At 42.3% G+C, this 11,886-nt stretch overlaps 1 protein-coding gene across 3 annotated transcripts in view; it reads left to right on the top strand.

The window, feature by feature from the left end:
- Positions 1-5,353: 5,353 nt before the first annotated feature.
- Positions 5,354-11,886, top strand: part of NMU (neuromedin U) — a 31,851-nt gene continuing 25,318 nt past the window's right edge. For all 3 annotated transcript variants that reach the window (XM_048509659.1, XM_048509660.1, XM_048509658.1), the window contains exons 1-2: positions 5,354-5,603; positions 11,362-11,420. In XM_048509659.1, coding sequence (XP_048365616.1) covers positions 5,435-5,603; positions 11,362-11,420 — 228 coding nt within the window. In that variant the 5' untranslated portion in view covers positions 5,354-5,434. The remainder of the gene's footprint in view (positions 5,604-11,361; positions 11,421-11,886) is intronic.

Raw genomic sequence — 11,886 nt, 5'->3', positions numbered from 1 at the left:
AAAATTCATTAAAAATGCAATAAAATTTGCCTCTTGTGGCATTAGGGGACATTTGCCACCTTGCTTGCAAGGGCTTCTCTAAACTGGAATTAGATATTTTATGCTCTCTTTATTTTATGCTCTCTTTAAACTTTAAACTTTAAACTTTAAAGAGCTAGAGGGTTTTTTGGTGGCTGTGACAACTTTTGAGGAACCTGAGAGCCTTCTTGCTTTTACTTTTGCTCTGAATTACTCTGAATCACATTAGTTCTATTTTTAATTTTTAATTGCCTTGTGACAGTGTTGATAGGTAACAATAGTCTAAAATCTTAAAAATGTAGCAGATTCAGTGCTATGTCCAGTGATGTCCAAAATTAGCAGTAGCTTTAAGCTACCTTGTTGTTGTTTTATTCTCCTGAAAGATACAATGCTTGTTCCCAGTCCTAAACAATTACACATAGGTTAGCTATGTGCCTGCTGATACTCCAGTGGTCGGGTGTTTTTTTCTAAATCCCTGTTAATGATGGCTTTATGTCAGCTCTGGAAAAACCCAGAAGCAGCTCTAAAATGCCCGTTCTGGAGAAATCCAGAGGTATGCTGTTGCTGATGGCCATTCATTCCATGTCCCCAACACACTCCCACAGGTTGCTTGGTAACCCTAGTTACTTCTTCTATGTCAGGGATGTCCAACTCTGGTGCTTCAGATGTTCATGGACTACAATTCCTATCAGCCTCTGTTCTAAGTTAATGGATGTCCATGGGCTTCAAAGGTTGTGACAGTCTTTAGAACTGGGCTACCAATTCCCTAAGAGGTAGTAAGTTCCAAGGCAAGCTTTTTCATGGTTTACTTATTTCCTTTCCAAATTCTGGAGGCACACAGCTTCTATAAATGCTTCTTTACAATATGTAGGTTAAGCTTTAGTCCCTAAAACAACAGTATATATTAGAAGACTGGAACTGGAAAGCCATCACAGGAACTCCGCTTGGAGGAAAAAATTGATCTGAAATAACAGGTATATTATTAAGAACCTGGCTGTCATTTGCTTTCCCATTACTTGATAGGTAACAACCTTATAAGCAGTTCTCTGTGTTCAGATATTAAATAGTGGGAAAGTAAATGGCAGCCATTTAAGCCCCCCCCCTTCTGTTTGCTTTTTTTCTGACTTTTCTCCTTTCCCAGTTTTTCTCTTGTGAGTTGCTGTTCCACTTTCCGTGTTGTTTTGGTTATTCTTAGCAGTAAAATAGATTGATCAAAATGATTCTGCATACATTAAGACAGTTTACTGTTATTGTGAAAGTGTACGAAGGTTAGGAAAAAGATCATCTTCAGCTCTGAATAACAAAGAAGGAGCCCGTCTAGAAAATTCTAATTAACATATGCATGTGGAAGAAAATATATGTTCCTGTAACAGGGAATTTTAGTTAAGAAAAGTTTACTTTCCAGAGTGCATTAGAACAGCAGGTACATGCAAATTGCTTGGTGCCTTCTGATGGTTCGGAATAAAACCTTTATTATCGTGGCATTCATTGAACTTAGTTACTGGTCGCTTCCCCACTTACCTGCTGCTGCTCGCTACTCTCCCCAAGTAGCGCGGGGTCCCCCAGCACTCCCCACTACAGGGACGGCGACAACGGAGCCACCCCGACGCTGCCGCTGTTGCGCCCCCTCAGCACGCGTCATTCCTGGCGCTCCTCGAAACAGCGCCTTTGTGCGGGGTCGTGGGGAAGCCCAGGAGCGCGCCAGAGATGACGCGTGCTGGGAGTAGTGCGCAGCAACCTTGGGTTGAGGTAAGTGCGGAAACAACCACTGTTACAGAGCAGTCAAATCGAGTTACAACCCTTCTATCACTACTGACTTTATTGGATTTAGCATGTAACTCAGCTAAGGATGCCATAAACAACCTCTGGTTTCTTTGTGATGACCCTGACCTTGGACTATTCTCCTTCACTGCTTCTCATCCCCCACACCTTTTTTTGCTAGTGGAATTGGGGTTTGCACGTGAAGGCCTCAATTTCACCTCAGTTGGTTGAGGAAGTCTAAAGTCAGGTGCTTCCTGCAGTTGCTCTCCAAGGTCTGAAACAAAACCTCTGCAATTTGAGACAGGTTTTTAAATAACCCCAGCTGGGACTGAACCAATTTATCAAATATTTTCCTGATGTTTTTAGCAATTGAAACCTATACCTACTTATTCAAAAGTATGACCCACTGTGTTCACTGGAGCCAACAACTTATTTATTTATTTGTTAAATGGATAGCCCCCCGAAGGGCTCACGGCGGTGAACATCAAAATAAAACAACATATTATTATAATCTATTTAAACACACAATTAAAAACACACAAATCCACCAGTACTAACAGGAACTTTTAGAAATGTAAACAATGTAAACAATGTAAACAGATGGCGATAAAACTCAACCCCCTCCCGTACTAAGGCTTAGATAAGTAGATTAGAAATAAGACAGTGTTTGTGCAATTCCACTATAGACTGGCGTTCATATCTTTGCTCTTTGATATATAAACTTCCTAGCACTTAGAAAACTAGGGGAAAATGTTAGTCTGCAACAAAAGAACTCTGTTCTCAGAGCTCTAATATTCTGTGTGAATTTTAGTGGCGCATTCAAGGCACATTGCCATGCATTGTGAAGTTCTACAGACCAAAGAGAGGATTACCTCCATTTTGCTATTTCCAAGAAGTAGGCAAATGGTGATGAGTTTGAAGACTTATGGCCTGCACATGAGATGAAAGGGACAAAGGCTCTTATATTTGTACAATTGAACATAAAAGGAAATGAAATCCATTGCCACTGAATGAAGTGCCAAAATTTCAAAAACAGCCACAGCTAAAAATATCAGGTATCAGGTTGTGTGGAAGACCTCTGCTTAAGCCCCTAGCCACTCCTGGTACGAGCAAAGAATAGTGATCTTTGTAGATCACTATTGATCTTGGTAGATCACTATTGTAGATCACAGAAAGATGTTGCTTTATGTGTTCAGTGCTTCATATGTGAAAGACCTCATATTCTGGAGAGCCACTGCAAGTAAGATTACACTTATTCACAGGTTGTTTGTCCTGGCCAGACTTAGATTTTATTGGAAAGTGGGATCATTTTCCTGGTTCCCTACAGCATGATGATGCTACTATGTACTCATAAGTTTTTCTGTCTTTTCTCTTTGCTAAGATGTTTTAAGAAATACAACAGTAGTGCCAGTCTGGCACTCGTGTGCATGGGATGCTACTGGTTCCACCCACATCTGCCCCATTTTTCCTGTCCGGTCCCTTCAGCAGCCATTCCCTGCCTGCCCCCAGAGGTTTTTTTGTTTTTTTTAAATTAGCATATTATTATAACAATCTGTCACATTCCCTGAATTCTCAGCTTTCATTTTTTTAAAAAAAGAGAAAGACTAGGTGTATCTCAGCAGTGGATGGGAATATAGATTTACTTTTTGTGCTAAATGGAAGTTGGGAATTCAGAGAATTTGAATCATCATACTGATATTCAAGTTCCAATTTTTAAAAGCCTGAAAAAGACCCTGGTGGCACAGAAGAGAGGAATGACTGCTGCTGAGAGATTGGGGAAGGGAAAATACAGGGGAACCTGCCATGTGGAAGCACGGTTGTTGCTGTGCTCTGCTGGCAGCTGCAGCAGCAACAAGGAAACCACAAGAGCCAGTGGGGGACAGGGCTTACCCAAATGGCATCCTGTGACACTGAAATATTACTTCTGGCTATGTAACCAGAAGTGATGTCACCACATCATGGGATGCTCTATGATTCACTCAAAAGCCACATAATTTTTGGGGGGAGGGGGAAATCCTAGAGTGTCTCACAATGCAATGATGTCACTTCCAGTTATGATATTGCAGCATTACTATTTTGACCTCCCATCTCTCCCCCCCTCCCCCAACACCACCCAATCCTATTGAGGAGCAGCAGTGATGGAAGATCAGTGGTGGGTCAGCCTAACCGACTGTGATAGACTAACGACCTCTCAGCATAAGCCTCTTCTAACACATCTAGTAAGATTTTTAAGGAGTCTTTCCAGGGAGAAAGGCTTCTTCCAATGGTGAATGACTTACACTGCAATCCAGAACAGAGTTACTGCAGTCTAAACCCACTGGGTTCAGACTGGAATAACTCTGATCTGGATTGCACTTGTTAGTCTGATAGAGAAAGTCTTTGATTTGTTGAAGGAAGTCTCTCTTGGAGGAAGACTTGGTAAAAGTGAGTCATAGGACCCAATTTAGCTGAAAGGAATAATATCATTTAGCCAGATTAAAATGAAGAGAAGCCCCAGGCAATTCCACTTGAAAGCTTCTTCCCAAACCCCACCATCACAACTGTATAATGGGGTTCACTTCAGTGAAGTCCCGGAAGGACAAAATCAATACAGAAATCAGTGCTAGTGTCAAGTTATTGGCTTAGGACAGTATTACTCTGAAATGGAGTGCGAGGAAAAAAGACTGAAGGAGTTGTTTAGAGTTGGGGTGTCCAACTCTGGTGCCCCAGATGTTCATGGACTACGATTCCCATCAGTCCCTGCCAGCATGGCCATTTAGTCCCTGCCAGCATGGACACCCCTGGTTTAGAGACTACAGTGTATTAAGACAACATGTGTAAGAAAGGCCTAGGACGGTGTCAAAAATATTATATATTTTGGCTATAGGCAGATCTGACATTCAGCAGATCCACATTCCTCACGCTCCTCACAATTAAGAAGAAGAGTTTGGATTTATTTTCCACCTTTCTCTCCTGTAAGGAGACTCAAGGTGGCTTAAAAACTCCTTTCCCTTCCCCTCCTGTGAGGTAGGTGGGGCTGAGAGTTCTGAGAGAACTGTAACTAGCCCAAGGTCGCCCAACAGGAATGTAGGAGTGGGGAAACACATCTGGTTCACCAGATAGTGCAGGAGTGAGGAATCAGACCCAGTTCTCCAGATTAGAACCCACCTGCTCCTAACCACTACACCATGCAGGCTCTCTAGGAGCACTGCCACTGTCTTCACCAGTGCTCAAAAACCCAGGGTGGGATTCAAACACTGGGGTGGCTGCAAAGATTTAAGGGGGCAGACAAAAAAAAGGGGGTATCCAGTTGCCTGTGTTTGCTCTCTGTCACCACGTTGCAAACACAGGCAACTGAATCCCCCCCCCCTCTTTTTTTTGTCTCCCCTCCTTAGATCTTTGCAGCTTCCTGACAGAGCCAGGGAGCATCCCTGTTCGAATCCTGCAAAGGGCGCGGGGGGGGGGGATGGGGGCTGTTGAGGGCACGAGGCAGCCAGCGGGAGGGCCAGTGGCGGGGGGGGGGGGGGAGGTGACTGACGCGTCCTGCCCGAGTCACGCCGCCGCCGCCGCCTGCCTCGCGTGCGGGAGATTTAAAAGCGCGGGCTGGGCAGGGAGCCCGCGGCGGGGCAGAGCGCGCGAAGGGAGCCGGAGCGAGACAGCAGCCAGCGAAGCCGCCATGCAAAGGGCCAGCTCTGGGCAGCGCCAGGTGCAGCAGCAGCTGCCGCCAGCCTCGTGCCTAGGCAGGAGCGGCCACCTCAGTGCTCGGAAGGGGCAGTCCAGCTGGGGAGCCCCCGGGCGGCTGCGCGTCCTCTTCTTCCTCGCCTTTTGGCTGAGCTCGTGCAAAGGTAAGGGTGGGGTCTCCCCTTTCCAGAGCCCGGACCCCCTGGATGCAGCCCTGCTGTCCCCTCGGGGAGCGTCCAGTTATTCTAGCGGGGCTTTCCCGTCCACTGCAGAGTCCTTTCCTTTCTCCCCGCGTTGGTTTCAGTTGTTAAACTTTTAAGACAACTTTAGCAACCTGCAAAATACTTGGATGGGCTTAATGTTGTGTTGCATTGCTGTCTGGCATTTTGTGCCTGGCATTGACTGCCTATCTAGAATCTCGTGTCCAGGTGGCATCTTTTCAAGGTAGTCATTCTGACATCACTGACCATGATTTAAGTAACTGTTGAAGGTTTTCCTGGCTGGAATCAAGTGGGTGTTGTGAGTTTCCCGAGCTGTGTGGCCGTGGTCTGGTCGTTTTTGCTCCTAATGTTTCTCCTGCATCAGTGACTGGCATCTTCAGAGGCATCATGGCATGGTAAGATGTGTACACCTTATCTGGAAGGGCGTCTGAAGATGCCAGCAAAAGATGCGGGCGAAGTGTGCGGAGCAAAAACGACTGGACCGTGGCCACACAGCTCGGGAAACTCACAACATCCAATTGAAATAATCAATGACAAATAGAGGGGATATAATTATAACAGAGGCATTTAATTTCCCCTGTTCCTTCCCCCCCCCCCCTCTCCCAACATACGTATACGCATGGAAAACTACGTATGAATGAGCTATTGCCATCCTTTCGGTACCATGTTGTTAGCAATGCTAGTGATCTAAGTAACTTTTGATGACAGGAGTGATTGATACTAACCCTGGCCCTTTTGTTCTGCTGGACTCTGGTAAGGTACAGCTATTCCAGAGCATAATTTGTCACGCATCTGTTCAAAGCCGCTGGCCAAAGGAAAGTTTGTGTATGTGCCTGACAGCTGATGCGTTGAAGTTATTTAGAATGCATCCTTAACCCTACTCTGAGTCATATTTGGCTCCGTTCAGTGGGGCTTTATCACAGGAAAGAGTTCTTGTGGTTGCACTGCGAGTGCATTTTTATCCCACCCGCTGTCCAAGGTGCTTGGGTGATTCTCCCTTCCTGCATCTTACCTTTGAAACAAACCCTTGAGGTAGATGAGGCTGACAGAGACTTATTCCCAGGGTTACCCAGTTAAGTATCATGGCAAGTGGAGATTTACTTTGACTAGTGTACCATAATGCTTCTCAGAATGTTCTATACAGAGCTCACACTTCGGTAACTACACGCCCTGCAAAGAATTTTGTGAATTCCGAAGCTTGTGACCTTTTACACCAACTTTCGTTTTTCTTGTGAAATATGTTATTCTACCTACATTGTACTTTCTGTCTATGTTATATGTTACTTTTGTTCTTTAGAAAAGAGTCGAAGGGACGTTTTACAATTGTTTATACGCAACCACCATTACGTACTGATTTGCAGTGACAAGAATGGAGAGTCAGTTTTAAAACCATGTCCGGTTCCACCTATCAAATGTCAACCTGAATGAATACTTTTGCATGCTTCTGACAGATCAGAGTATTAGAAAGTTTTAAATCTAATTCATTGAGCTCATGCAGTCATAAGCAGATCTGGAGACAATTCGGAGCATTTTCATAGTGTTTTGACTGACATTTAAGTGGCCCGCATATCTGAAATCTGCACAGCAACATCATCAATTAGCATCAAAGAAATCCTGTTGCAAATTATGGGTAAGAGGTATTTAACACCAGTCAATTTACATCCCACATGACTACAATATTTGAACATGTTGGGAAAGTTATGTGGAAACACAGTTTTTTACAAATTGTTAGTTGCCTTGAACTGAAAAGCAAAAGTTTTAGGGAGATTTATTCTACATATTAATTTTTAGAAGTCACTGGTTATTGTGCGCCCCCCCCCGCCAAACCTCTTACAATTTTCATGAATCATTTACATTCCAAGCATTCCAAAAGCAAGAAAAGAGCTAATATTAGTGTGACTGATTGCAGTTAAATTTCTTAGAGCTGCAGTGGAACTATACAAATTTACCGGGTATTCGAAATCATGAGAGACTGTTATATTCAATAATATATTTAAACAGTTCTGCCATCCATTGTCCTCAACATACTTTCTTTATAGGTATCTTCCATTACTGAAATCCCTGAATAGATTTGGCTTTAGTCTTTTTTATATTAGTCTTATCTGGGATTTTTTTGTGTGTGTGTGTGTATGGTTAACTTTCAGATGTTCATTTTACTTGTAGGCACGCTTTATTTATAACCAAAGAAATTTCTATAGAGTTTTCCTTTTCTCCCCCTTTGTATAAGTAGAAAAAGTGGCAGGTTGTCAATGGCTATTTTTAATTTTTGTAAAGTGTATTTTCTGTGTAGAAACTCTTATAAAAGTGAAGAGGATAGTTTATATCTTTGTAAGCCAAAATATATAAGCTAGATGTAAAAAGGCCTTCAAAGCTGACTTTATTTGCTCCAAGATCTTTTAAGTTTTATTGATGTTAGATTGCTACCATTTTTTTTGCTGATGGTATCAATTGTGAAGAAGGGGGTTAAAGGGCAGCAGAGTAGCAAATCACAAAGGAACGTTGTAGGAACTCAGGCGCCCACAGCAGCTCAGCTTCACAGAAGTGGTCCTACTGGTTGCTTCTGTAGATATTTCTCTTCTTATTTGATTGAAGTTTTACATTTCTTTTATTATAAACTTTATGAGAAAGATATTCCCAACCCCTTAAATCATCTTAGTTTCCTTCTTCTGTACTTTCCAGATTTGCAATATCTTTTTGAGATTTAAAATGTCGCCCTGCTCATATCCTTCTAAATCCATTGAAGTCAGTGGGTATAGAAGAGCTTAGCTTTGTTTAGGATTGCACTGAAGGTGACCGAACCATTCACAGTATTCCAAATGAGGCCATACTATAGATCTATACAGAAGTGCTACAAAATCAACTGTTTTGTTTCTGCCCACTTTCTAATAATCCTCACACTGAGTTGACATTTTCATTGCATTTTCCGCAAAAAACCAAATGTCCTTCCTTCTGACTCACTGACCATATCAGCATGTGTTTAAAAAGTTAGGAGTTTTTTGTGAATGGGGTTAATTCACATTACTGTATAGTTACCCGTTCGAGTATCAGACAACTTTAATGTTTTAAATATATGACTCCTTGCTTATAACCCACACACAGTTGTTAGTATTGCAGATCTTTTATGGTTTGTGCATGTGTGTGTTTTTGTGTAATTATGTTATTCAGGATTGTATAAAGGGTTTTTTTCAGGTTAGCGTTATATGAGCTGTTATGCATAGGAAACATTTCAAAGTGCATTATTTTGGCATTTTTATTACTAGATGCAGATAGACAAACCCTATGTTTTAAAAATAAGGGAGAAAATAGATGTTCTATTTCCCAAGGGAACCTAAATATGAGTCTGAGGGCAGGGGTAGATTCCTTCCCTGTGGTTGACACCCATGTCCCTTTAACTACTTTTTCTTCAATTGGGCTCCAATTGTGGAAAAACTGATCGGGGAGTCTCTCACAACTACACTAACATTATCTCAGCAAACAAGATTTGGAAAAACCATTTTGCCAATACATCTCACTCTCTCTTAAATTTTGCATAGGATCTTTATTTAGGTCTAATTGATCTGCCCAAAGAAATATTCAAAGAATTCAGAAAAGGAAAAAGCAACAAAATCCACTGGATTAAAAACAAAAAGCATATCCAAGTGTGCAGCCGTGGAGTTTTGAAGTTATGGTGTTTTTTTTCCCGTTTACAAGAATTAAAATGGTAAACCAGTCATTTTTTTAAAAAAAAATTACCATGAGAAGGCTAGCAGTCAATTGTTGGTGTTTTGCAAATAATTCTAGATAATCCAGGTTGGTTAGAATTTAACATACAGATAGGCATGCTTAAGCCCCATTGATTTTGGATAAATTTACTACCTGCACCAACCCAATGAAATGAAGTGGTTACTCTTACATTGCTGGCTTTCAGTTCTCTGAAGTTTGCACAAGTTGGATTGTGCCCCCTTTAAACAATGTTTTAGTGAAATTAGAAATGAGAATGTCCAGATAATAGTCTTCCCCCCCGCCTCCCCACACACACACTTTTTTTCAGTGTTTTCACTAGAAACATCTGAAAGTATAGGAGGGAAAACCTCTTTTGAAATATTTTGTAATAATTTGAACGCATTTTAGGACAAATGCATTGGAAATTCTTTCTCAGAATTTTATTTATGTATTTATTTATTGTTTAGATTTGTATACCGCCCCATCCCCAAGGGGCTCTGGGTGGTGCACAACAAAATCAACGCATATACAATTTATAACAAGAGATCACAATAAGTGACCCCATAAACAATGATTACACTTACTAAAATCCATTAAAATCCATTAAAACAGTGGTCAATACAATAATAACAGGCGTCCCACAACCCAATTTATTAAAAAGTCTCCCCAAAAGGGGGAACGGCCGGACTCCTCCCTAGGAGGGTAACGTAGATGTAGACAAAAATAGGGTGGTAAAAGGTAAGTGAGTAAGGGGGGGCGCCCTACTCAGTGACTGGACACTCCAAAGGCCCGGTGGAACAACTCAGTCTTGCAGGCCCTGTGAAATTCACCAAGGTCCCGCAGGGCCCGGACAGCTGGAGGAAGAGTGTTCCACCAGGCTGGGGCCAGGTCCGTAAAGGCCCTGGCCCGTGTGGAGGCCAGCCGCATGATTGAAGGGCCAGGAACCACCAGCAAATTGGCCTCTGCTGAACGCAGAGGCTGAGTAGGGGCATATGGGGTAATGCGGTCTCTAAGGTACGAGGGTCCCAGGCCGTGTAAGTCCTTAAAGGTCAAAACCCACACCTTGAAGATGATTCGGAATTCCACGGGGAGCCAATTGTATGGTAGAAATATTTTCCCAATAATTCCTGAGTATATTGTAGACATAAAGAACATTTTCAAGGATATGTTTGATGTTTAAATGCCGCTAATGTTGCCTATAGTTAATATAATGTACTGAGTACCTGGTAATGCTGATAATATACCATTGAAGATGTCAGAGTTTTTGGTGTTCAGCTTAATTTAATATCTGAATTTGCTAATAGTCCTTAATATTAAGAACATGAGAAGAGCCCTGCTGCATTAGATCAGTGGTCCATCTAGTCCAGCATCCTGTCTCACACAGTGGCTAACTGGTTTCTCTGGAGGGGTAGAACAGAGCACAGAGGACAAGGCCTTCCCCCGATGTTTCCTCCTGGCACTGGGATTCAGAGGCTTACTGCTTCTGAACACAGAAGTTCCCTTTAGTCTCCATGTCTAGTAGCAACTGATAGACCTACCCTCCGTGAAACTGTCTAATCTCCTTTAAAAGCCATCTTCTAGCCATCACTGCATCTTCTGGCAGAGAATTTCACATTTTAACCACTTGTTCTGAAAAGAGGTATTTCTTCTTGTCTATCCTGAATCTACCATCTGTCATTCATTTGGTGCCCTTGGACTCTAGTATTTTGGCCGAAGGAGACGTTATCTCTGCCAGCTCACTCCATCCCACACATAATTTTATAAACCTCTATCATGTCCCCCTCTTAGTCATCTCTTTTCTTTAAAAAGTCCCAGACTCTTCAGCCTTTCCTCACAGGGAAGGTGCTCCAACTCTCTAATATCTCGTTTGCCCTCTTTCTTTTACAGAAAAAATACTGTTTGTGGTAATATTAATTTATATGCAAATGCACATGGAAGTGTAGTGAGCTTTGTGTAATGAATAATGTTATAATTAGCAATTTTATTCACTTATTTCCAGGTGCACCAATGGCAGCCAGTGTTCTACAAGGAGAACAAGATTTGCAATTATGGAATGAGGTAGAGAGCAATATTCCATGTTATCTGCCAGGAATCTTATTGTTTATTGATTGATTTTGTGTATTTGCCTTTTTTTGTACATAAAGGAAGGAATTCATAACTAAGATTCCTTGGACATGGGCTTTGATTACGCAGAAGATTTCTGCAGGTGGGTTTTTTTTCTTTTAACTGATTTTTTCTTCCCGGTTCATGACTTCATCTCCCCACTGAAGCTGTTCCTCGAGGTTCCCCCTTCCCCCAACTGTAGCCTTTTGGTGTGACATTTAGGCTATTATGAGGAGAGGGAACACATTCTTGCTCCAAGAAGGCTGTTGTGCTCACATAGGCAGAAGGTTAGTCCTAGGATAAAGTTTCCTGAAGTAAAATTGAACTTTCCTGTCTCCCCTCTTGCATGGAAATCTAGTGATCTCCACAAAATGTTGTTCCTGTGGGATAGGGAACCCCGAGGAACAACTTGAGAGGAAGG

The sequence above is a fragment of the Sphaerodactylus townsendi genome, linkage group LG10 (genome assembly GCF_021028975.2).
Source record: "Sphaerodactylus townsendi isolate TG3544 linkage group LG10, MPM_Stown_v2.3, whole genome shotgun sequence".
Lineage (NCBI taxonomy): Eukaryota > Metazoa > Chordata > Lepidosauria > Squamata > Sphaerodactylidae > Sphaerodactylus > Sphaerodactylus townsendi.
Note: the sequence above shows the minus strand (reverse complement) of the source record. Positions and strands in the feature narration are given on the sequence as shown.